The sequence below is a fragment of the Mugil cephalus genome, chromosome 10, assembly GCF_022458985.1.
Source record: "Mugil cephalus isolate CIBA_MC_2020 chromosome 10, CIBA_Mcephalus_1.1, whole genome shotgun sequence".
Lineage (NCBI taxonomy): Eukaryota > Metazoa > Chordata > Actinopteri > Mugiliformes > Mugilidae > Mugil > Mugil cephalus.
Window position 1 is genome coordinate 11175400 of NC_061779.1, and position 24995 is coordinate 11200394.

General features: G+C 41.8%; 2 protein-coding genes across 7 annotated transcripts; both read left to right on the forward strand.

Moving 5' to 3' along the window:
- The first annotated feature begins 76 nt into the window (after nucleotides 1-76).
- ppfibp1b (PPFIA binding protein 1b) lies at nucleotides 77-20622 on the forward strand. 6 transcript variants are annotated; one of them, XM_047595514.1, is made up of 27 exons: nucleotides 77-220; nucleotides 5138-5219; nucleotides 5565-5770; nucleotides 6635-6724; nucleotides 6858-6971; nucleotides 7338-7469; nucleotides 8150-8242; nucleotides 10135-10252; nucleotides 10413-10457; nucleotides 12417-12478; nucleotides 12559-12643; nucleotides 12891-13027; nucleotides 13437-13534; nucleotides 14260-14320; nucleotides 15156-15330; nucleotides 15759-15791; nucleotides 16427-16568; nucleotides 16664-16795; nucleotides 17040-17190; nucleotides 17329-17440; nucleotides 17584-17672; nucleotides 18416-18538; nucleotides 18688-18813; nucleotides 18891-19079; nucleotides 19364-19522; nucleotides 19652-19717; nucleotides 19802-20622. In XM_047595514.1, the coding sequence occupies exons 2-27, from the start codon at nucleotides 5156-5158 to the stop codon at nucleotides 19883-19885; spliced, it is 2886 nt and encodes a 961-aa protein (XP_047451470.1). In that variant the 5' UTR covers nucleotides 77-220; nucleotides 5138-5155; the 3' UTR covers nucleotides 19886-20622. The 6 variants fall into 6 exon arrangements, with proteins under 6 accessions (XP_047451470.1, XP_047451472.1, XP_047451473.1 ...); XM_047595516.1 differs by having other exon boundaries at nucleotides 14263-14320; XM_047595515.1 differs by lacking the exon at nucleotides 77-220 and adding an exon at nucleotides 2557-2778.
- A 1315-nt stretch (nucleotides 20623-21937) lies between these two features.
- Nucleotides 21938-24955, forward strand: endouc (endonuclease, polyU-specific C). The gene is made up of 8 exons (XM_047597537.1): nucleotides 21938-22147; nucleotides 22304-22357; nucleotides 22451-22550; nucleotides 22629-22740; nucleotides 22826-22947; nucleotides 23886-23998; nucleotides 24127-24277; nucleotides 24354-24955. Exons 1-8 carry the CDS (start codon nucleotides 22137-22139, stop codon nucleotides 24627-24629), a joined length of 939 nt encoding a protein of 312 aa, XP_047453493.1. The 5' UTR covers nucleotides 21938-22136; the 3' UTR covers nucleotides 24630-24955.
- The last annotated feature ends 40 nt before the right edge of the window (nucleotides 24956-24995 follow it).

Consider the following 24995-nt stretch of genomic DNA (forward strand, 5'->3'; position numbering starts at 1 on the left):
TTTCCCGACGTGACGTCCCAGGACGTCCCCAGTTTTCCAGCGGCTGGGTCACTTCGACGTCATGGCGTAGCGATGTGGACGTACGAGGGGTAGCACGGAGAAGTTTAGAAACCAAAATCCTGTGGAGTTTTTTTTTTTTTTTTTTTTTTTTAATTGGAAATATTAAACGATAAAAGAGACAAACTAACGGGAGCCTTCAATAGGTTCGGGCAAAGTTTCGGTAAGTATTGTGTGTCTTTGGCTGTGATTTTTTTTATCGTTTAGTGGGCACAAACTGCTGCGGTGGCTCGCGGAGATTAATGTACACGTTTTACCAACCGTACTAACGTCTAACGGCAATTCTTTAGCTTTTTACTGAATTAACGACTTTCATCCCCTACATTTATATATTCAGACATCAATAAGCACAAAACCGATAAAATAATATGCCCCTTTCGTTAACTTTTTTTCTTTTTCTTTTTTTAACCGTAAAAAGAGTGAGCAAGTAAGTGTTCGTTAGATATACATTTCTCTTTATTTACCGGTTTTTATTTAAGGTTTCTGACTTAAGTTTTAGTTTTATTTTCTGGACAGTGTGGTTACTTTCTCCCACCGTGTCCGAGAGCACCTTTTTTTCTACGTTTAGTATTTCTCTTTGATGATACCTTCAGGTGCTGCTGAATGTAGGAATTTTGCCTTTGTGCCGATTTTGTTATCCAAGGTAATCTGACCCATTAACTGCCCATTATTTTTTACAGCTATGAAACTCGGTCACCTTTTGTGTTGTCCTCGTCTTGACCTCCAAGATAGTTTGGTCTCCCCTTTTCAATGCTTCACAAAACAACAGACTTGTTTGCATATCACACACCAGATGCCCTGAACTAACCCTGCAATAAGTTCTCACTAGAGATGGTGGAGTTTGTGGATTTGTAATTCTGGCATGTGGACTGCATCCGGCTTCAGGCATTATTTGTTGTCTTTTTGTGATTTAGCTGTGCCTTTTTTTTGTTGTGGGAACTCCCAGGGTTCTCATTTATTCTTCTTCCTGTCTGGACTGCTTACAAGGAATGTAGGAATTTATTATGGGGGGAATGCTTCACAGTGATTTTTAGTGACGCTGCGAAGTCTTGTACGCAGCAAAGCACTTGCATGCACCATAACCAAACGTCTGTGCCACCTGTGTGCTGTTCAGTCTTGCATTTGCATTAATTTCAGAGTTAAACTACGACTTGTGAGTAACACGAGAAGAATGTGTGCTGCTGTCCAACACAAATGAACTTCTCATGCTTCTGTGATCTTCTCAAAACATATTGTACTGGCAGGAAAAATTCTGGAAGATTTTATCACATGAAAGCTCCTTAATTCAAAAACTAAATTTCCATCTTTTGTTTTGCTGTGTTTACATTGCATCTATGCCTTTCAGGCTTTTTATTTCTGTTCCCAGGCTGTCTAAAGATAGCATAAAGGAATTCCTCTGCCTTGCACACATCTTATTTTCTTATACGCCTTGTTGTTTGGGGGTACAAAATTAGTGATGATGTATTCTGCCCGCTCACCCAGGTTGGAAATAGCTGCAGGTTATGCCTGAGTAGTCTCCTGCAGGCGGCCGGTGAATACCCCAAACATGTCTACACCCAGTGAGTCACGGGAAACACAGCCTTCTTGTTGCTTTGCTTCAGTCACACCATCCCTCCTTACATTCGTGAAGAATAACATGAACCCTGTCTTAAGATGAAATCACACACAAATAAGCTGTTTATGGTGTGTTAGACCCAAACTCACCTTATAGATACCTCAAGTAAAGCGGTGGCGTCGAAGCAGTTAGAAAGAAACAACTGGCCGATCAGTTTTCGAGGTTTTCGGAGTTTCCACTTTGAGTTAAAACAGGACGAGGCATGCAGATGAAAGTTCAGCTTTTCTCATGGAAACATTGTGTGAAGGTGAAGAATGAGTCAAGGTCTGCATGAGTCAAAGTATAGAAAGTGTCATTATGTGAGCTGGAGACTTGTATATATATCCTGCCATGTCCACAAAAGTCGTCATGGGATAAAAACAGACCAAGAACTAAAGCTGTGGGGTGCACTCCTGGTTTGTAAATTCCTCTCCTTTTACCACCCTAGCAACACATCTCAACACAGGCTCTTAAAGTCCGTTGTGTGGCTGCTGTAAACACTCGGAGACAAGACAGTGACCCTGAGGCGTCTGTTTTGTTTTCTGTTTCCTGTGCATGTGCAGAAGCATAGTTTAGTCGTCATTCGGGACTGAGGAATTACAAGATCTCCCCTTTTAGTCCCAGAAATAGTTTCTGTAGAGTTCTCTTCTGGTTTCGGTTAAGATGGCTCGCTTTGCCTAAAGGGACCAGAGCTGAAGGATTTGAAAAGCAATTATTGTGGTCCATTCTCCCGCTTGTATTCATTGTTCTCTGCATGCCTCTGTGAATTATATGGATGTTTTCACCAAGGGGCATGGCCGCTTTTTGAATGCATTTCCCTTTCATTTGCTCTTGGTTGTGAAGCTATTTGGATCTGAAAAGAGTACGCAAGCAGGTGTTGTTATAAGCATCATGCGTACTGTAACATTGCAGTGCCGTTTTCTTTTCTTTCTTTGTCTTATTGTGCTTCTCAACATACCCCGCTATGATGAACAATAGCCCTCTCTGTGTGTCTTATGGCTGGTGTAAGTGGTGCTTATAGAAAAGCAGACAGTGAGACTTTGTTTTTGAGAGCGATGCGAGCTTGTCGGGATTTTTGAGATATCTCCTTTGATAGCGGACTGGCACAGATGAACCGGCAAATACAGGTACATTCTCCTAAAATCTCACACTAGATTCGAAGTGATAAGTCAGTTTTAGTGAATGCTGCCAAAATTCGAGGATTTGTTGCTCTACTTTGATTGTCTTTTGTGGTGAAATGTGGAGGTGTCCACATGTTTTTAACATTTTATAATTAAACAATTTATTAACCCCTTTTTTCAAACCTAAATTACATTCAGAGGTTTTGCTTTGTCAAGGCTGCATTTGAGAAGTCACCATGTCTAATCACCAGACAACTCTCTTGTGTTTACATGACTGACAGACCATGGAGGCTTCCCAGGACTTGAGGACAGAGTGTCCTTCTTTGTAATTAGCATTCTTTGCGCTGGTCCATCTTGGATTCAGGATGAAACCGTGGAAATGCTCAGACATGGCCTACACTCTTGTTTAGCACTGGCTGACACGCGGAGAGCAGCTTTCAAAGCGGCATGTCTGTTCTTGGCCGGTGTGTTTGAAATATGTTTGCTGAAACCCATGTGTTAACCACCTTACCCACATTTGCTTATCTGCTGTGAAAGAAAAGTGTCTTAGGTTTTTGAGGTAGATTCCCCACATGCCCTCATTTCATTTTGAGTCGTGATTCAGAGGCTGATTATGCTCCTCCTGTTATTATTTCATTTCATAATGAAGGTTTACTATTGTACCCAAGTAACTGACCCTTTTTTATGCCTTCTGATAGGTCTGCTAATCAGCAACCAGAGGTCTCCTACTCTTTGTCAAGTCCTGACCTCATCTGTTAAGTTAAATAAACGTTAGCAGTGCAGGGGTTCATTCCCATAGAAAACTGTAACTGTACATTAAAAAACTTTCAGCATCAACCAACTTTGACTTGTTACTAACGTATTATCAACATTTTTCCACGGGAATGGGCCGTGCATGGCTATTGTTTGTCTAACCAAGCAACAGTAACATAGGAGGTTGAGATTTGGGGCAGGGTTGGAGCCCCTGGTTGGTGGCAGACCGAACGGAAGGCAAGCAAAAGGTAAATGGGTAAATTAGTAGACGGTGTATGGAGCAGCCCTAGAAATAAACCCAGTTAAATGTAATTTCTTGACATAGGCTGCGTGTATCTTTGCCTAGCCTTTCTATAAAACATTGCTAAATGGTGCCAGAACATTGTGTCTTTTGGACGCAATGATCAGCTCCTGTTTTCTGCTCCAGAAATTATTGTTTTAAATAAAAGTAAAGGTCAGACAAGCAGCTACTGTAGGCTGCCATAGAAATGCATTTTTACCAGACTTTTACTGTTGGAAAGCACTCAGTAGTTTACTGTTAGGTGATGGCTTGCTAGTTCCTCTCATCTCTCCTGAGCCTGCTGTGTGTTGTGACAAATCGTATGTTTTAGTGCATGCTTATTTTACACATAATGGAAAATGGGACCACAGAAATGCTGAAATAACAGTGCTGGGTCTGTGGGTGGTTTCCATAAAGTTTGAAAATGGTGCTATGTCCCAGTGTTGGGCACTCCCAGGATCTGAGGCTGCCCGTTAAATGAAGAGGTGTGTGTCCGTGCTGTTTAAGCATAAATGAGTATACAGCAGAATCTTTTGATTGAACGTTCAAAGATAAAGGAGCTGCTGTGCTGTTTGGGCAGATGTCCAAGATTGGGACGCTAAAATGTATCTTCACTCAGCTTCTAACAAAGTGTCCAGTGTCCCGTTGGCAGGACATTCAGTTCACCAATATTTTAAGTAAATGGCCTGATTGATATTCTGAAATGCATTATTTCTTAGTGATACGCTGACAAAATCTACATAACACTGCTCCAGCACTGAGCTAAAGAAAGTATCTATTATCTTATTTTATTGACACAGAGGCAGGAGGTCGGCCTAGACTCCTGGTTCACTATTTAGATTGTGCTCAGCTTGACTGTTTTTATACAGTCATACCCATCTCGCTGACGTGGTATGTTACTAGCCAGAGTCTTTTTTTAGAGCTCAGAGGATGTACTGCAGTTGCAGCCTAATTCCAGGGTGGGAACATTTTCATAATTGTATGCTTAATGTCAGTGTCACTGCACTTATTTTGACTAGAAAGCTGAATTCCACGGCAACTGCTTTGCTGGGTTTGTTCTGCATGTGCACTGTTCATGTTCACATATCGAGCACACAGACCAGGAGCCACAATGACTTGTTTTTCTACCGGCTAAATTCAGGTTATCAGGTTTAGTGAAGTCATGTTCGTGCCACATTCTTTTTTTTTTTTAATTAATGTCAGATGCAGAGAGTGTTGGGAGTAGTTTTTATAAATAAAGCCTTATTTACATGCACTGCTTCTTTTGATTTTTAATGAATGCTCATCAGTTCAGTTTTCAAACTCACTGAATGGTTTCAACGTTCCTAAAAGGTTTTCAAGTGACTGAAGATGATGGCCGATGCCAGTGACATGTTGGCTGCTGCCCTCGAGCAAATGGACGGCATTATAGCAGGTAAAGTTCTCTGACTACGTTAAGCATCGACGTATTGTAATAGTACAAGTGAAGCAGTCATGTTTGAACACTTGTGTCAGAGCATAAAAGTCTCTGATATGACTCTTCCACGTTGAGTCAACACTGATAAGATTTTATCTGGTGGGTTGTTATGGTTTGTTGGAGAACCGACATTTTAGATAGCTAAACACCTAAATTGGAGTGTTGTTGAATGTGTACAAATGTACAAATGTCTTATTGTGCATACATTTAAGGTATGTTTCTGTAGTCCTATTTGTTTCATGTAACTCAGTGAAAAACATGTGCGGTGATAGTTAATCCCTAATATTTTGCTGTCTTCCCCAGGCTCCAAGTCTCTGGATTACTCCAACGGTTTGTTTGATTGCCAGTCGCCCACGTCTCCTTTCATGGGTAGTTTGCGGGCTCTTCACCTTTTGGAAGACCTGAGGAGCGTCCTGGAGTTGATGGACACAGAGGAAAGGGAGAGTCTACGGTGCCAGATCCCCGACTCCACTGCTGACAGTCTGGTCGAGTGGCTCCACGGTCACCTGGTGAGAGCCTTACGTGTTGCAAAGATACCTACATCAAATAACATATCAATCCCATTGGGTTGATTTAATTATCTCTTTCTACTCTATTTTGACTCTTGAGAATAGTGTAGCCTGAGGGCAGAGCACTTTCGCTGGTAATGTTACATAACTGGTTTGTCCAGACATCTGCACAAAAGATATTAAACATTTAAATATAGCTCTGTTTTTTTTTGTTTTGTTTTTTTTACTTCACGAAGGCTTAAGGCTATGTTGAGAATGTGTTTTTGAGAATCAGTGTTGTGTAATCATGGTGAAACTTTTGTCTGTGATGGCCATAACAAAGAGTCTCGCTAACAAACAGTAGTGCATTTAGTTTCTGTTTAATGTTGCCTCGTGTGCTACATTAAAAGTATTAATGCAAAACAACATGGGGGAACTGTCCTGTGTGCAAGTGAACTGCTGACTTGTTTGCTAAGTAGACACATGATTTTTCTGTTCAGCTGTGTTTCTTGGGAATGTGAGACGAATTGCTGGTGTTGTCAGTGTCGCAGCCAATGACCAGCAAGAAAGACGCTGACTTCTTGGGAATCAGAGCGGTGTTTAGGAGAGTGATGGGCCGCAGGCCAGGCAGAGTTTTTGTGTAATGTTGTAACTCGCTCCGTGTGCAGTGGTGTGAATGTGAGCCTTTCTTTTCAGCCATGTAAGGTTTTGTCTGTGCAGGGTAAAGCAGTGCAGCCAGGCACATTTTGCTTTTGTGAATAATCGTATACAAACCATAAAATCACTCTATTACCTCAACATGAGCAACTTAGCAACAAAAAAAACGTCTAATTCAGGTCTTATGATTACACTGTGTCAAATTTGTGCATTCTTCTGTCTCTGCAGTCCAATGGACACATATCTCTGGGCGGAGGTGACCACTACCAGGAAAGACTTACCCGACTAGAGACTGACAAAGAGTCTCTGGTGCTTCAGGTACCCATCCAGCAACACTTGAGATCATTTTACCAGTGCCTGTGACAAAAAAAAAAAAATCAATATTCTAATTCATGCCTAAGCTAGGTAGACATAAATCTTTAAAAAGGAGTAACGCATTGGTTTCATGCAGGTGAGCGTGCTAACAGACCAGGTGGAGGCTCAGGGAGAAAAGATCCGGGATCTGGACTTGTGTTTGGATGAACACAGGGAGAAACTAAACGCCACCGAGGAGATGCTGCAACAGGTGTGTGCGTGTTTGCTCTTCACACAAAGTAAAGCTAGGGTCAGTCTGTTTGTACACAGGAACCACCCAGTAGTGAAAGTTATATGTGGTGCACGGGCGGGGGAGGCACAGACTTTTGAGTTCATGCCCTTTGTGAGTAAACATCTACTGTTAGAGATGTAAAATTACCAGTGTGCTGCTGTGTATAGTCTACAAGAGTTGGGTTTACCAGAGGCTTCTCCTTGTACATGTCAGTTGAGATATATATGACCGACTCCTCTCAGTGTCTATATTTTTCTGACAACAATGCCCATGCAACCGCCGTTGTTTACTCCGTCAGTGCAGCCACAGAGAATATTTTTAGACAGTTTTCATTTGTCATTGTAGGAGCTTCTATGCAGAACTGCACTGGAGACCCAGAAGCTCGAACTGATGTCTGAAGTGTCCAACCTCAAGCTGAAGCTGAACAACATGGAGAAGGACAGACTGGACTTCGATGACAGATTTAGGGACAGCGATGTATGGGAGCTAATTCTTAAGAAAAGGAACCTCTTTCCTTCAGCGTGCTTCTTTTGGTCTCACTAACTCACACATCAAAAAACAACAAGTAACATTGTCTAACACCTGCGTGAGAGAGAGGGTCTTATTTTATTGCCTGTCTCAAAGCAGTTGTGTGTTAAGGTTTCTAGTTAAGCAAACATTAGCATTCACTGAACTAACAATGGGAGAAATTCCTGTTATATTTAGTGTGTTTAAAATTAAAAACTTTATTATACAAATGGGTTTAAAATGCTTTGGGGTTACTGGCATCTGGTCAGAGACTTTATAAAGATTACATTGTCGGCCATTTGTTTACTAGACAAGATGAGATAGCTGCTTCCAGATGAACCATGCAAAATGCTTGGATAGCTTTCAAACACGTCATGTTATTGTTGTAGCAGCGCGCTCGTCTCTTCCACTCCACTGGAACAAAAAGCTGCTGTCCACGTTCCGCCTCACAGCACATAAATCACTTCTCTGCAAGCAGCTTCCTCTCTTTTCATCACTGCTGAGTTTAAGCATTACTCTCTAAGAAATTCCCAACAAACATATAGAGTTCGTTTTTACTGAATTGTATCAATATTTGTCATTCTAAGTATCATTTTAAGTGCGTTTCTATTTCACTACCATTGTGTGACGTAAACTTTGTCCTCTTTTAGGATTTGATTCTTGAAATTAATGAACTGCGGTACAGACTCACAGACCTGGAGAGTGAAAAACTACAGTACGAAAAGAAACTTAAATCCACAAAGGTGAGTCGTCACAGGCATGTTGTCCTTCCAGGATAGCTGTTTTTTTTGTGTATAAGTTGATACATTTTACTTCTTAACCAGTTTTTAATAGTGTTCCTTCATATCCTCTAAAATTAAATCTTCTCTCATGATCCGGAGAAGTCATTCATGTCACCATTTTGTCCCCCTCAACGTTCTTTGTTGTTCACACTTGCTTTTCTTTAGAGCTTCCAGTGAAATGTATTTATTTAAGTTAGAGTTCTGATTAAGATATTCTGATTGATGTCTGTGAAGGTTCTCAGTCATCCAGGTCAAAGGTGTTGAATAAGGTCAGCTGGACTTGTAGGATTTCTTGAAGTCCAGTTGACCTTATGGCCTTTTGGATATTCTAATTGATGTTTTAAGGTTCTGATTTGAGTTATTGCTATAACATCTCTAGTGTAGCTGGTTAATGGGACATGAGTTGGTGGTTGTTTAGAACTTAAAGGAGTTTTAACACTTGGATTTCGAGAGTAACTTATAGAACATGTTGTATCTGTATTGTTTCCGGTTGTGTTCACGGCACAATTGAGACAAACCAATGAAGGCTGACCTGAATTTCGTGGGAAATTTGGAAATAGAATTGGGAGCATCAGCAGCTGGTGTGGGCTCTGGCATTTACTGCTGCTCTATGATTCATGTACCAGTGAACGACTTGTTGATTAAGCATGAAGGCCATGTGTAGAAAGCATGTTTTTTTAAAAGCTTTCTGAGAAGATACACTCAGACACATTCACAGGAGAAGATGCAGCCTGGAGGCATGCATCTATCAGTCTGAGTATCGTGTGTTGTCATTACAAAGAGATTGCTGAGATCAGTCTTAGCTCTGTTGATTTGTCCCAGAATGTAGTTTGATAGCTGAAGCATAAAATTTTTTAACAATGTGGGAAAACACCCTGAACCTTGAGAACCTTGATCGGCATCTACTTTTAATGTTCTTCACACGTCTATAATATCATTTGAATCTTGGCTATTCCACTTTATTGGCCTCTTTTATCTTTATCTCTTCTTCTATCTCTATTTTCTGTTTTTCCTTGGAATGCCTATCTACTGCTAGTCGCTAATGGCCAAGCTTTCTAGCCTGAAAATCAAAATGGGCCAGGTGCAGTATGAGAAACAGAGGAAAGAGTACAAACTCCAGGCTATGAAGGTTTGCTTTTTCTCAGGATGATTGTCGTGCTTGATGTATGACTATGACTTCCAACCTCTTCCTTTGGCTCCCCCTTGTGTGATTTTCTTTCCTTTTTTGAGGCATAAAAAGTTATTAAAGCAAAATTATGTCATTTTTGCGAAGAATGAAATCACTTTGTTTCCTTAGCTATGCAGTACAGTAAAATGTAGAAAGTCGAGTTCAAACCGAAAGACCACTTCCTTTAGTTGGCATCTACAAGGCACTAGTTTTAGCAAACATTTGTATTTTTTAAACCACAGGTATGCTTTAATTTGGGGTTCATGTCCGGAGTTGGCAGACTTGTGTTTTTCTGTGTTTTTCTTTATCCCGTTTTACACTTGTTCCACTTATTTCCTTTTTTTTTCTGCCCCTCTCCATTAAAACCTCTTTCCAGTTTAATGTGTCTGCCTCCGAGTTTAAATCCTATTCTGGTCACTCGAATGTTATTGTTTTATAACAGCTCGTATATCTGTTGTTACCACAGCCCTCCCTGCATCAGTGCTTTCCACCCACCTCACACAGATTACCCTTGGAGCAGGTGTGGCTGGCTGTGTGTGTGTGTGTGTGTGTGCGCCTGTGTGCCACGTCAGCGTCTGTGAACATTTGTGTTGTGGTTTGTTTGTGGTGGTGGGGTGGGGTGGGGCGGGGGAAGGTGATGTCTGCGTCGAGGCAAATATTCTCACTGTTGTCCTCTGTTGGACAGGAGGAGCTCGCCATACTGAGGAGGCAGCTGGAGGGCAAAGACGGAGAGATGAGGAGACTACAGGATGAGACAGGCTTCAAAGCTATGGCCTCGAGCGGCGTGGATCCCACGGAGAGAGGTGGGAAAGTCAGTCAAGTCACAGGCCTCACTGAAGATGAGCATGATGTGTAATCTTTCTAATTCATGAAACATGAATGAGTAGTGATATCTGTGTGAAGTTAGCAAAGGCTAAAGTTCTACAGCCAGTTTTTGTTTCATGATTTTTTTGTCCTGTTTAGTCTCTCATCCAGATGAAACTCTTAGAAAGAGGCTGAAAGAGAAACGTAAGGGGGGTTTTTATGCTTTTATGCTATGTATTTATGACTGCACTTAATTACTGCACCCACCGCAACCCCTGTTTGCATGAACGAGCATGAGCGACCTGAACTCTGCTTGTCCAGTATATAACCCTCTGGAGTGTTAGTACCTGACCACAGAGCACCACACCTCAGTCAAAGGTTTTCCACTTTTAGTTTGAACAAATCCGTACCCCTTGTGTTTTTACGTTCAACTAAAACAACGACAGGAAATGTTTGCTTTGTGTTTACAGCAGGAATGAGGAATGAACTGTTTGTCATAACCATTCAGGCTGCTCACTCATCCTTCCGACTTATGTCCTCCAACAATAATCACCTTCTGTATCCCTCGATACCTCTCCTAAAAGTCCTGTAAAGCTCCCCTTGCTCACACCAACAACCTGTGTGTGCCCTGCTAACCTGTACTGTGTCGTCCTGTTCAGTGTTGGCATCTTTGTTGTGAGAGCTGTCTTCATGTCTGTGCCTTTTACCAACAGTTATATACTTTATATACGCACTTCCATAGAATTTCATCTTTCATAGCACACACTCCCTCAACAGGACTCTGCACATACAGCAGTCCACGTTAGTAGAGTTAGTCACTGTAAATATCCCTGACATTTATTAGATTTATAATGTGTGATTTGATACATATGACAATGGAATAAAAAGAACTGGAATGCTTTAAAGCTCGCATAGACTTATAATAATCTGTCACATTTTTAATGAACACAGCTATCAAACATTCACAGTCAACACAAAACTAAGTCAACATTGGATTTACTATATAGTTTAACTTCTGGCAGCAATATCTCCAAACAACAATTAGTGTAGTGCGAGGAATTTCTGATCCATTTGTTTCTTATTAAACTGCTTCACCTCAGCTATAGTGATGTTGAGGTCATTCAACAGGATCTGTATTGGGTTAATGTCTGGGCTTTGACCAATCCACAACAAAGGGAGGATTTGTTGGAAACCGTGGTGTGGATTTACTTTTACTTTGATGTCTAGGTCCTCCTGCTTCAGCCAGCTTCTCCTGAGTTTCTACTGGTAGACAGCCATAGCATCCTGATATTATGCTGTAAGATAACTTCAGTTAAGAACTTGTTAAACTGAAACAACTAAGAATATAAAAAGACACATGTTTTTTCCTCCTTTTAAATGAAGTATTCCAGGAGTTTGTGGAGCTCAAAGATGCTAACGTTATATCTGTTACTATGTAGTTCATTTAACCATTTTACCTTTGGAGTCATCTTAGCATGAGGCCAGTTTCAGGTAAAGTAATCATAGTACTACATAGTGTCCATTTGTTGACAGTTTAGGTAACTATCAACAGATCAACATCTAAACTCTCAGATTAATTTGGTATTAATTTCCATCTTCATGAACTCAAAAATCTGTGATTGTGAGACATCTGGGTCTGCTGCTGATATATGAAACATACCTAGGTTGGCGATAAGCAACTTCACAGTGAGTATTAATTAGCGTTATTTAAATTACTGATAGGTGAATGCATATACACTATCTCAACACCTTCAAACAAGTCTAAAATCATTAACAGTGTGTGTGTTTCTTACTCCATTAAAATACTACTTGTTTTAAAATGACGTATGGGTAATGAACCTGAGGGTTTATTGAGGACTGCTCACAGAGTCTGGTGTTAGAATGTGTGTTCTGAAAAGTGAAAATGTTTTACCAAAGATATGTGAAACACCTGCTCACACGAGGACATTGTGTACCAGTTTGAAAGAAAAAACAAAAACAATGTGGCCGTGATGCCCATGGAATGACAGTGATACTGCTGCTTGTAAGGTCTGAATGTATTTAATCCTCCAGTTGCACCCTCAGTGTTTAGTCTCGTTGTCTATCCACACACTGCACCCTCCTCTAACTTCACACCATGAACACTTTAGCTCTTTGTCTGAACTCATTTTCTTCCCTCACCAGATGTGGAAGTGCAAAGAATGAAAAAGGCAGTTGAGTCACTGATGGCAGCTAATGAAGAAAAGGTACATTTGACCACAATGAGTTCAGCCCACTACCTCAAACACTGGCTTTGTCTTCTAACTTAATGGTATTTCCTTTGCAGGATCGTAAGATTGAGGAACTAAAGCAGTCGCTTCTACGGTACAAGAAAGTTCAAGAAATGGTGATGTCGGTGCAAGGAAAGAAAGGTAAGGCTTTGTTTTCTACAAATCCCCATAGAAACAAGTTTTAACTTATTTACTATGTAGTGTCCATTACCAACTAGACCAACTATATCTCAGCATCTTTTGCGTTTTCATAACGATGATGACTATTTTTCCAATACGGTATATAAATACGTATTTCCTTTGTAAACTGCAACTGTCTGTAACAAATGTCATTGTATGTCTAGTGAAGGTAAAGAAAACCTTGTCTTTCTTAAATTGTCCTCTTCAGAGAGAACAGATAACGAGCACGTCGAGAGTCTCGGTGATGGATTCGTATCACCCTTGCCTGCCAGCCCTGCTTCTGTGGAGACAGAAATGCAAGAAGTTACAGATGATGAACAGCCAAAAAGGAAAAGCCCACATGAGGTTTGCACAACACAATATGATACGGTGTCGCAGCTGCTTATTAGTTTACGAGAAGAGTAAAGAATACACAAGTGAGTAAACAATATAAGATTAACTATTTAAGAAACCTCTAATTATAGTTTCGGTGGTGACAGAAGCAAATTCTCCTAGACTGTGACTTCACGTCGTATTAAACTCATGCTCTGGAAAACACCCACATTAATCTCACACTTTTGAAATGAGTGTTGAAGGCCTTGACAGCTAATTAACTGAATAACATCTAGCGTCAGTTCTCCCCAAGCATGCGTGCAGATTCAGACTGTGGAATATGAAGTGAAGGCAGTGTTTAGAGAAAAGGGCACGCTTCACATTTTTAAAAACTTAAAACTATTTTTATGTGTCTTCTGTTGTCATCCTGATACATCTTTAGGCGGTGAACCTCAATGGACAAAGTGACGAGATTCCGCCTTCACCCAGCCCGTCTGATCCAGAGCCAGTATCAGAGTCTGCACCAACAGAGGCAGAAAGGTGCAGTACGAGAAACATTTACACATTTACACATTCTAAGCTTATGCAACGAGTTTGACTTCAACATGTCATTGTCCTTTGTCACTGTCACATTCCCTAGAATGGTATCTTTTCATCAGTGTAAAACATTTTAGTGTGGCCTCAGGTGATAAGACACCAGACTACTTGTCACAGAGGATTGTTAATAGAGGGTATGCATTGACCTCACTTTAGACTCACTAAAGTTTGACCTTTTGGTACTTTATACAACACATCTCCAACAGCTTTGTACTAGGGTGTCCCCTCATTTGGAAAAAGTGGATTAGACGCTATTAGTCTGTGATTAAAACTGAAGTTTTTTTGTTCCAGTGACAAATAAAAAACATGTTGTATCTTAACAGAACTAACTAGGGGTTAACTGCTGACAATATGTAATTAACTTATCAGTAAGTATTGGGACTGTACAGACAATGTTTTGTCCAACCTACACACCATTCACATTTGCTTGTACTTGACACACACTGCTTCTCTGTGTAAGCATTCGGACACATGCTCCGTTCATTAGCAGCAGTCGTCAGTCAGCGTGTGAGGAAGTGTCTCGGAGACCTTTAGGTTACACATTAGAAGAATGTGCGTGGTTGTCATATCCTGTAGCCTTACGCTGCTGCTTCTCAGCAACAAGTGAAACAAGCTGACGACTCCACTGCTGTGACTGAAGTGTGCTCTGTTTTGACTTGCCAATTCAGCAGTCAGGATACAACCAAGACCGTGAGTCAGGACCACCTGGAAGGGAACAATAATGAGAAGGTAAGAGGTTAAAGTCTTTATGATCAAAGCACATTTTTAAGCCATAACTCAACAAACCGTACAATAAAACCATTAAGGGCTGAATTGTTACATCCAGAGGTTTAAAGGTCATTAAATTTAAGTGTTCACTGCATATACAGTGTGTGTGCAAAAGAACACGGTGTGAAGATGGTGTAATATTTCAAGTAAATGTACAAAAAGTTATGAATTTTTTTTACATATAAAATAAAAAACCTACCGTATTATCCGGACTATAGAGCGCACCTCAATATAAGCCGCACCTACAAAGTTTTTTTTGTTTTTTTTTAATTGAAATGTACATATATAAGCCGCTGATATCTACTGAACTGAGTAGTTTAACTGAACATAACTGAACTGATCAGTTTCCGAACGGTGCCTGTAACCTACTTTACCTGTAAAGTAAAAGTGCTGATCAAACAAAACAGAAAAGTTATTGATTGGTTTATTCATCTTCCTCCTGAGCACTGAAACCACTGAAGTCATCGTCTTCAGTGTCTGAGTTGAACAGCCTCAGAAGAGCTTCGTCACACACCTTTTCTGTGTCTATGTCAGTGTTGCTCTCCGTGTCGCTGTCATCCCGGGGTAACGCTGGCTGAAAATGATGCTTTTCGCATGCGGCCAGTTTTTGTGAAGGATTTAGCGCAAAAAAAAAAAAAAAAATCCACAGAAAAGCCGCATCTTTGCATAAGCCGCACGGTTTAAAGCGTGGGAAAAAAAGTAGCGGCTTATAGTCCGGAAAATACAGTATTTATTTTTATACCCACTATATCATGGCCTGCACATACTATACCACTATACGTCTTTGTTTTTTCAGGCTACAAGTGAAGAGATCAGTAGGATGAGTGAAAAGCCACCCATGGGTCCGTCTGCCACCTTACCCGCCTCCGCAGAGGATGACAGCTTTGGCTCAAGAAAGGCTCGCTCATCTTTTGGAAAAGGTTTCTTCAAGATCCGTGGGGGCAAGAAGACGACCAGTACCCCCAACCTCGGTAAGAGCAAACTCAGTACTTGGCATCACATTAAATGTTATCATGGTTCACGTTAATCTAGCTGGGAAGTGATTGTTTACCAGAGGGTGAGTTTCTCTCTGAGGTTTTTATTCCATTGAGGACATTTTGTTTTCCCAAGCCACACCCATGGAATATACTATATGGACCGAGACCATAATTTGCAACCCGCACAAACTGTGGTCCCCCGTTTAATTATGGAAGTCTGTTTCTGTGCCCAGTGTGGAGTTTGTCCCGTTTGTCTGTGCATCTGTGTTTTGTTTTGCTCTTTTTTTTTTTTTTTTTTTAAATGAATGTCTGTGTCCCACCCCTCCAACCCCGGTTTATTTATTTCAATCATAATTTCTGCCCTCTTTTTTTTTTGTTGTTGGACCATGTCGTGTGTTGTGTGTACTTTGTAACACATGAAGACCGCAACAGGAGTGCAAGTGCGCCTATGCTAGGTACAGTATAGACCTCAAGTCCCTGTAGGGTTGCAGTAGTTCTCCGAAGAAAGCTCAGGAAACTACTGCACACGTCCTATATCCTTGTACATCTGCGCCTCTTCTAATCTCATCCATTCAACTGACGTCTTTTTTTTTTTTAGTAAACGATGTTCCAGTAGCTGCAGCGCTTTAACATCCACAGCGTCTTCACTTCCCTCTGTTGCACAAATGTTAAAGTCTGTGAATGCTGCGTTGTGTATGTTGACGTGCCTGTGCGCCTGCATGTATTTGCTGTTTCTTTCAAAGCCTTCCACAGACACAAATCTGTGTTGAGATCCAGATTATCGACAAAAGGATTTATTTGGATCTTGAAGGTCTCCTACTAAAAATCTAAAATCTAATGAATGAAACCTTTTATTTATTTATTCGTAGTTGGACAGCAGCCTGCCTGATGCATGCGTACTGTAGAGCAAACTGCTTTCATGCCATGACCTCTCAGTCCGTCTAGTCGTCATGTGTCCCTGTCTCACTCTTTTTTTCTGGATTTCTGCACCGGTTCTGTGCAGCAGCTCTATCTCCACCGACGAGTGCGTCTCTCCCACACTGTCGTCCGTGCGGTTGACGATGTTGTGTGTGTGCATTTGTTTGTACAGCCGAAACGGAGCGACAGGGCACCGATCACCTGGATCTGGCCGGGCTGCCGCAGAGGTCAGCTAACAGCGACAGCACACACACACTCCCCACAACCCCGGAGAGCAGGAAGAAATCCAAAGGAATAAAGAAACTCTTTGGGAAGTAAGTAGAAAATGAGAATCTTTAGTAAAGTAATAAAACATTGGCAAGAATGTGAAATTTCTTTAATACTTAGAATTGAATGTCTTGTTTTTGAGGTTAAAAAGGAGCCAGTCTACCACATTTAACCTGGACGACAACCTACCAGAGGGTGAATTCAAGCGGGGTGGAGTGCGAGCCACAGCAGGACCCAGACTGGGTTGGTCTCGTGACCTCCAGCGAGTCAACAAGTGAGTCTGTGCATTCAGCATGAATAACGACCGCGAGTGTGGTTGCTTTGATTTGAATCTCTGCTGTGCGACGAAAAGCAGAGATAATGACGACATTTTAACAAAGCTGTTTTTGTTAGATTAACAAAGAAATAAAAAGAGAGCTCACAATCAGTCCTGAATCCATTTACTACTACTGTAGTCTACGTTTTATATTAATACAAGGGTGTGCCCGGTCACCACTAAAAGCTTTGCTCTCTCTTAGTGATGTGGACGCTCCGTTTGCTCGCTGGTCAAAGGATCAGGTTTGCGACTGGCTGCAGGACCAGGGTCTCGGCCTGTACACGAACATGGCTCGCGTGTGGATCTCCTCCGGACAGACGCTGCTGCAGGCCTCTCAACACGACCTGGAGAGGGTGAGACCAAGCTGAAGAATTTAATAAGTGAACTAATGCTGACGGACAGGCAAAGTATTCTCATGCAAACCTCCCCTTGAAGTGCCTGGTGGATGTTGTGTGTGTGTGATCTTCGCTTGTCTCCTCGTGGATGTTTAGGAGCTGGGCATCAAACACCCGCTGCACAGAAAGAAGCTGCAGCTGGCTCTGCAGGCCCTCGGCTCAGAGGAGGAGGATAATAAGGGGAAGTTGGATTACAACTGGGTGACAAGTGAGTACCAGCCGCCAGTCTTAGTTATGAGTCAAGTTATGAATGCTCTGTTGATCAGAGTTCTTTTTTCTATTTATTTATGTATTTCTAGATCCATTTTATTACTCAGACTTGATCTCCTTGTTCTCTGCGCTTCCTCTCAGGATGGTTGGATGACATCGGCCTGCCTCAGTATAAAACCCAGTTCGATGAGGGGAGGGTGGATGGTCGCATGCTGCACTACATGACAGTGGTGAGTGTTGGCAAGAGACGTGAACTCAAATCAGCGACCCTGCGGATGAGTCGGCCCGATGGCTCCGGTGCCGTCTCACATTAGGATTATCGCACAAAGAGTCTGGTGAGCTCGGCTGGAGACGGCCGCGTCTCAGCCGCTGTGATGTTTGCTGAAGGAGCTGCTGCTGTGCAAACTGGGACTTCTTACATATCCTGCTATAAAAATTGCTTCTGTTGCAATAGACTTAGACAGACTTTAATGATTCACGAGGGAAATGACTTGGCCGCAGTAGCTTTGTTGCACATAGAAGTAAACACTCTTAAAAACCACAAGAAAGATAAAATGAAATAGGATTAGATTAAAATGAAATAAAAATAAATCTTATCTAGTAAAAATAAACAGTGTAATCAAAAAAATTACACAATTAGGATTATGAACAAATGTACAAAAGTGGTTGGCAAAACAGTTTCGAAGGCGGTTGTTTCGCCAGTTGCATAGCAACAGTGGCATGGATCATGTTGCACAGCGTTTCCTTGTCCACTGAGAGACGGATGTAAACTCAACTCGAGTCCCAAAGTCGGGCACAGACGTACTGTGGTCCGTATGAACCCAGGTCTCTAAAGCACTTGTCTCTACACACACCCTCAGGGTCACATCAAGCGCACACAGTCCATCCATCATCTTTTAGGTTTTGTCACAGGTGATACCGATGTTTCGTTTTTCGCTTAAATCTCCCACTAAGTCACTACTTTGTCCCTCAGGATGACCTGCTGTCTCTGAAGGTGGGAAGTGTCCTGCATCACCTCAGTATCAAAAGGGCCATTCAGGTTCTTCGACTCAACAACTATGAGCCCAACTGTTTGCGCCGCAGGCCGTCAGACGAGGTTTGTTCACATCATCAGTCAGCAGTGAAATGTTTTACTTAGCCTACTACTCTGTGACTTGACACGCTAACTTCACAACACGCAGTTGTTGCGAATGTACTGTCTGACTTGTAATCTGTTCGTCTTCTTTCTGTCTGCTGTGTCCATAGAACAATATTACCCCTGCAGAGATTTCCCAGTGGACTAACCACAGGGTCATGGAGTGGCTGCGGTCTGTGGACCTGGCTGAATATGCTCCCAACCTGAGAGGCAGCGGCGTACACGGAGGCCTGATGGTGAGAGCTCAGCTTCCTTTAGAGGCGTTTGTGTTCACCACGCGTGTCCGCTGCTAATGCGTCGCCTTCCTGCTCAGGTTCTGGAGCCTCGCTTCAATGTGGAGACTATGGCTTTGCTGCTGAACATCCCGCCCAACAAGACCCTGCTGCGTCGCCACCTCGCCACGCATTTCAACCTGCTCATCGGCTCAGAGGCCCAGCAGCTCAAACAGGAGTGTCTGGAGAACCCGGACTACACTTTGCTCACTGCCACCACCAAGGTCAAGGTAAGACGAGAGCTCCTGAAGAAAGACGCTCTTTTCTTAGAGGGAATATGAATAAACTAATGGTTACAAAGATTCACCACGGAGTAAATAACATATGGAAACTTTAGATTTAACTTAAAATGATAAAGAGTAGATTATTTTTTAGTAGATTTGTTGATGCAACTTATCATGCAGAAGTATAGTCACTAAAAATGTGAGTCATTCAAAGATTTAGAGATTCTTCTCTTAAAAAAAATATTCTTGTCTAAGCATGTGTCACACTCACTCTTCGTCTTCCTCTGCAGCCAAAGAAGCTGTCGTTCGGTAACTTTGGCAGGAAGAAAAAGCAGGAAGAGAACGAGGAGTATGTGTGTCCGATGGATGTGGAGATGCCAAAGGGACGAAGCTTCCAGAAAGGCTTCGAGCTCCAGATCTACGAGGATGATCTCGATAGACTAGAACAGGTGAGGCAGCTCTTCAGAAAAAAAAAACATTTGAACCCATGTGTCGAGGCTATAAAATACTTACTCACTAAATATTGTGTCAGCTTACGCAGCCGTAGTCAGTATTGAGTTGAGCGTTTCTTTTCACAGATGGAGGACTCTGAGGGAACCGTCAGACAGATCGGAGCTTTCTCTGAGGGGATTCAGAACCTGACGGTGAGAATCTAAAGTGGACACTAATCACATCATACTCTTGTGTTGGTTGGTTTTATATATTTCTCTGCTTTGCCCTTTTACCAGAGCATGCTGAAAGACGACGAGTTCTTTAAAGAGGTTTCAAATTCTCCGAACCTCAGCGTGACGGATGAGGAATCCAATGCGTGAGACAGTCAGAGCCGGTCCTGCTGTGAATGAAACTCTGTGCCAACTCTCTCCACTTGCACACAGACCTGTCTCAACAAACCCCAAGAATGCTCCCATATTTCTTTTTTAGTGTTACATTAAGACAAGAGCCAAAAGTATTACAGTATTTTTTTTTGTTTTTTGTTTTTTTTCTTTCGTGAAAGTCTTCAGCCCAGTGGCCACTATTACTCCTGGACTCTGTCTGCATTACTGTGGTCTGATGTCAGAGGGAACATTTAGGACGACACCACTGCCTGACCGCCAGCGGGTTTCTGGAGATATTTTCTACTCTGGCACATTTCTGTTTATGACAGAACTCAGGTGTCAAACAGCAGGAAAAAAAAAGAAACCACATCCACCATAAAATGCCAATATAGATTTAATATATGTCTTCTGACTGTGGAGGAAGAGATGGACTTGGTAAAAAAGTAATATGCTGAGAATACTGTATGTTCCCATTTCTTTGAAGTTAGTGTAAAGTAATAACTCCGAAACAGCTGCTATGTTTTCTACACAACTGAACCCTGCTAATTAATGAAATATATAACAATGATCATCGGTTTTATCCTTTTCTAGAGATTTTTAGTAGTACTCATGCATTTGCACGTATACAGTACAAAGCCTAATGAATATCATTGCATGGTATTGAAATCCAACACATTCATATAAGAGCTTGTCTTTTGTTTTATTTTTTACCATAAAATGATTTTAAAATGAAACTCCATGGCTGACTGAGTTGTTTTTGTTTGGAAATATTCACCCAGTGTCAAGTTTTTTGTATGTTCTCACTCTTGCCTGCCTGCAGCGCTACGTTACAACGAGTCCAGGCGTAAACGCGCTCTAACGCCGGGGGGGGCGGCCTTTCGTGGAACCAGGCCTGACTTTATTTGTGCCATGCAGCCTCTGATTAATAGGGAAGAAATTCGAGTGGCCCGTTCTGAATAAATGAGAACTGAGACGAGGCAGAAACTCTGAGTAAGACATAGCACTGAGCTAGGAGGGTGAAAAAGACCGAGTTAGATCTTATCTTATTATCCCCACATTTGAACTCCATCTGCACTGTCAAAGGTTTTGCCCAAAGCTTTTTTTTTTTTTTTTTTTTTTTGGCTTTTTACAGCTTCTTCAAGCTTTTCTTTCATCTCTTAAATCATTTCTTCTCTCGTCACGTCTCAAGAAAGATGAGGAGCAGGAACAATTGTTAAAATAATTCAAAGAGTAAAGTCAGAATATTTATTAGATTAATGAAAAAAGGTTTGAGAAAGATTAGAGATTTCAGTATTAACATGTGTTGTTTTCTCAATATATCTATTGTCTCAATATAAAAGTTTCCAGTGACCTTGTTGTTTCTCTATCTTCCTAAAACTGGAAATAGACACAAATGCACTTTAACGAGAGCCTGCTCAGGACTCACATTCATATATATTATTTATTTATTTTTATTTTTTTTGTTCATTTGAATGGGATCTCATCATGCACTGATGATTAAGAACAGACGTCTTCAGTCTGGGAAAACTGCTCACATAAATACCTCCAGGTCACACATAAATCTCTCTCCACAGAGTCACCTCACATGTGCAGAGCCTACACAATGTGAGTCTGTGTGTGTTAAAATGTACCGTCAGACTCTTCAACAAAGCCTCTACAGCAGAACTAAACCGTTTCCCCTGGCAAAGTTTATGTGAGACAGTGTTGGACTGACATGAAAGACAAAACTGACATATGGGCAGAATAAACCGTAAAGATACTGCACATTGTTCTAACCAAGCACAAAACACCAGCAGGAAACTGTAAAACGGCGAAATGTAGCTCAGAGAAGCACCAGACAGAAAATGTGTTTGTAACTGATGTTACGAAACTTGAATTATTGCACAAATTAAAGTGAGATGTTTCACAGAATAAAGAACACAGTTGTTGTTTTTTTATCTCTCAGCCGCAAACCGGCAACAACAAAAACATTTGAAGTGAAAAGAACCATTTAAAAAAATCATAAGTTAAATTAATTTGAAGTAGTAAATAAACACCACATGGAAAACCAGGAGGGAAATCCTTCGTCCTGAAACAACGCGCCCTCTGGTGGCTGAACCTGGACGTCCTCAACTCTGCAGCGTGTTCAGGTTTCCACATCCAACCCCTGCAGGGTTCTAGTCCTGGGTGGAGACTGGACCGAGAGCCAAACCTCCTGTATGAGTTCACTTGTAGTCTGAGCAGAAGGAGTGGACTATTGATCGGTATCATGGCTACAAGGTGTGTACTTATGTATTTATTTTTTTATCCTCGCACTAAACTAAGAACCTTTGTAAAGTTCAGCCTGTTATCACGTTTTTCTTCTTGACATTAAACAGGAGCCTAAAGGCCTTAATAACCTGTGTTTTGTCACTTTCTATAATGTGTGACGTGCAGCTCCTTTGGTTTCCTGCTCCTTGCAGCGTTTCTCGGTGGGCTCAATGCATCAAGGTACAGTTTTACACATTAAACTCTCAGTGTTTACTTCCTGTATTTGTATTTATATTCCTGTATCGTTCCTCCTCCGTACTCTTTCTGTTACAGACCGGTTCTAAACCAGGAGCTGTCTAATATTTTCAATGAGCTGTGGAGGCTGGATGTGAATCGCATGAAGCCCGGGATAGACTACACCCTCTCTGTTCAGGTGTGGCACGTTTTCCTTTTTTTATTTTTTATAAATTATTAAGTGTCTTTAAATTAGTGTACTCTGTGACCCCCCCAGGGCAGGGCTGGATTTGTGAGCCAGGGCAGCAGTGTTGTACAGGATCACGCCTCGCAGCCTCTGTTCTCCAGAGTTGATGAGAACAAACTGAAGAACGTAACCACCTTCTCCCGTGAGTGTCTTGCGTCTGAATCGGGCAGGGTTTGTTCATTAATGCCTCCTTAGCTGGTCACTGTGATAGTTTCCGGTGCCCTCAGGCTTCATGAAGCTCCTGGACAACTATGAGCGGTCTACAGGCGTGACAGAACGAGTCACAGCAGAGGAGCTGACTGAGATTAATCACTTCCTGGATGCTGTGTTACAGACAGCAGTCATGAAGGTACATGATCTCTTACTTGACATACACATTTTAACACTTTGTTTTCTGTGTCACCAATAGAAGATAATGTTTATAGCTTTATATCGACAGATGTTTTGTTGCACCGCTTTTCTGTTGTTTCCTGCCTTATGTGGTTTCAAGGCCGCAGCTGAACTCCAGAGGGAGTTTGATCTCTTCCTGCCGTAGCACACACTCAACACATTAGTTCACGATGTTAGTGTGGGAGCGAAGAAAACATCTGTGTGCAGCTGTGGAATGTGGCTCTGGCCTCAGTGGGCTCCCCAAAGAGGATAAGTGGTGGAAAAAACATGGACACGATGTACTTGCTGAATTTGGCAGAGAAGCTTGTTTATCGGACGGACATCGTGACTGAATTTGACATCGGGACAAATGTCTGAGCATGATGTCAACTGGACAGTTACACAGTTTAGTGTTTAGTGTCCCTCTAAAATCAAACTGGAATAGCTTTAATTCTAAATTGGTCGTAGGTGTGAATGTGAGTGTGAATGGTTGTCTCGCGCTATGACAGCTGGGATGGGCTCCAGTTACCCAGGACACTCTACAGGATAAGTGGTAATAGACACGTACTCACAGACTGAGCAAAGTTCAGCAATAATCACTAGAACCAAACTAAAGTTTAACAAAAAACAACAATTCTAAGGTTAATTATTAAATTGCGGCATTTCAGAGGAAGTAGAATTGTATCTAATTAGGGGCTTAACAGTTCCTCAGATCATATTTAATCACAAATAACTAATCTAATCATCAAAGTTTTGCCTGTAGCGTAATTAAAATAACTGAACTTTAAATAGCTGAACTCTATTTCCTGTCAACAACTAAAACGTGTATCGAACATGATATAATTATTACAATGTTCTGAACACTCCCGTGTTATTTTGTTGTTACTTTGAATGTCACAAACCCTGATTTCTCCACAGCGGGCTCATAAATATCTTGTGAGTAAAGGACAGTCCAGCTCTGACCTGAGGCTGTTCAAGAATCAACTCAACTTGATCTGGTTCCACCTCTACCACAGGCTGAGAAACGCAGGGTGAGTCCGTCCTTTAAATTCATCATTAAATCTAGTCTGGAGACTTACCACAACCCTGTTCAGCTGTGTTGAAGAAATATTTTCTCACGTGTGATGTTCCTAAACCTAAACCTCTAAAACATCGCCAGACTGGACTCCTCTGGATTTGAACACGTCTTTGTTGGAGAGACGAAGTCTGGAACAGAAATCATCGGTTTTCACAACTGGGTCCAGTTCTACCTGCAAGAAAAGAACAGTCACCTGGACTACAAAGGATACAAGGCCAGAGAGCACGACTTGGTACGTTCACCATTTCATCTGAGACGAGAGATTCCTCTCTGCCTGTGCCGACGTGACCTTGTGTTTCTTTCTGCAGCCCGATCAGGACGACCACGTCCTGAACCTCCAGTTCGCCTGGCACGGTGTAGTGAAGCCCGTCGGCAGCGCCTTCATCGGGACCAGCCCGGAGTTTGAGATGGCCCTCTTCACCATCGTCTTCCTCATGAACACGGAGAGAAGCACCACGGTGCTCGTCAACATCGACCAGTGTCAGATGGAGCTGGTGGTCATCAGACACGGACGCTCCCTCGGGACGGCGTACCCCAAACTGCTCAGCAGCAACAGCAGACACGTAAGGCAGCGCTCACACTGAGCGTCTGCCCCTGTTACTGTATCAACAGTGATGCTCGTCTTCACTCGAGAACGTGTGGTTTCATTAAAAAGCCACACGCCTCTCACTGTAAACTCAACGTAACTCTTGAAAGATGCTTTTAAAGTGAAACATTATGGTGTTTTTATGTGATTTTGTTGACAAGAATGTCCTTTTCGAGCATGTAAAACACATTTGAATCACTTGTAGTGATGTTTAGTTGTGCAAATATAGAAGAAATACTTCAACTGGCAACGATGCATTACATTATGTTACTGTACTGTACTGAAATGTTCTCATGTATAAAAATAAAAGGATTAATCATCAAACTATCACATCTGTCTCTGGACACACAAGTGCATTTAAGCT

Excerpts from the sequence above, each read along its gene's own strand:
- ppfibp1b (XM_047595514.1), top strand. The coding sequence starts at position 5,156 with ATGATGGCCGATGCCAGTGACATGTTGGCTGCTGCCCTCGAGCAAATG. Across the intron at positions 18,539-18,687 it reads GCCGCAGGCCGTCAGACGAG|AACAATATTACCCCTGCAGA; the intron begins GTTTGTTCACAT and ends CTGTGTCCATAG. Across the intron at positions 19,523-19,651 it reads ATCTCGATAGACTAGAACAG|ATGGAGGACTCTGAGGGAAC; the intron begins GTGAGGCAGCTC and ends TTCTTTTCACAG.
- endouc (XM_047597537.1), top strand. Across the intron at positions 22,948-23,885 it reads TACAGACAGCAGTCATGAAG|CGGGCTCATAAATATCTTGT; the intron begins GTACATGATCTC and ends ATTTCTCCACAG. Across the intron at positions 24,278-24,353 it reads AGGCCAGAGAGCACGACTTG|CCCGATCAGGACGACCACGT; the intron begins GTACGTTCACCA and ends TTCTTTCTGCAG.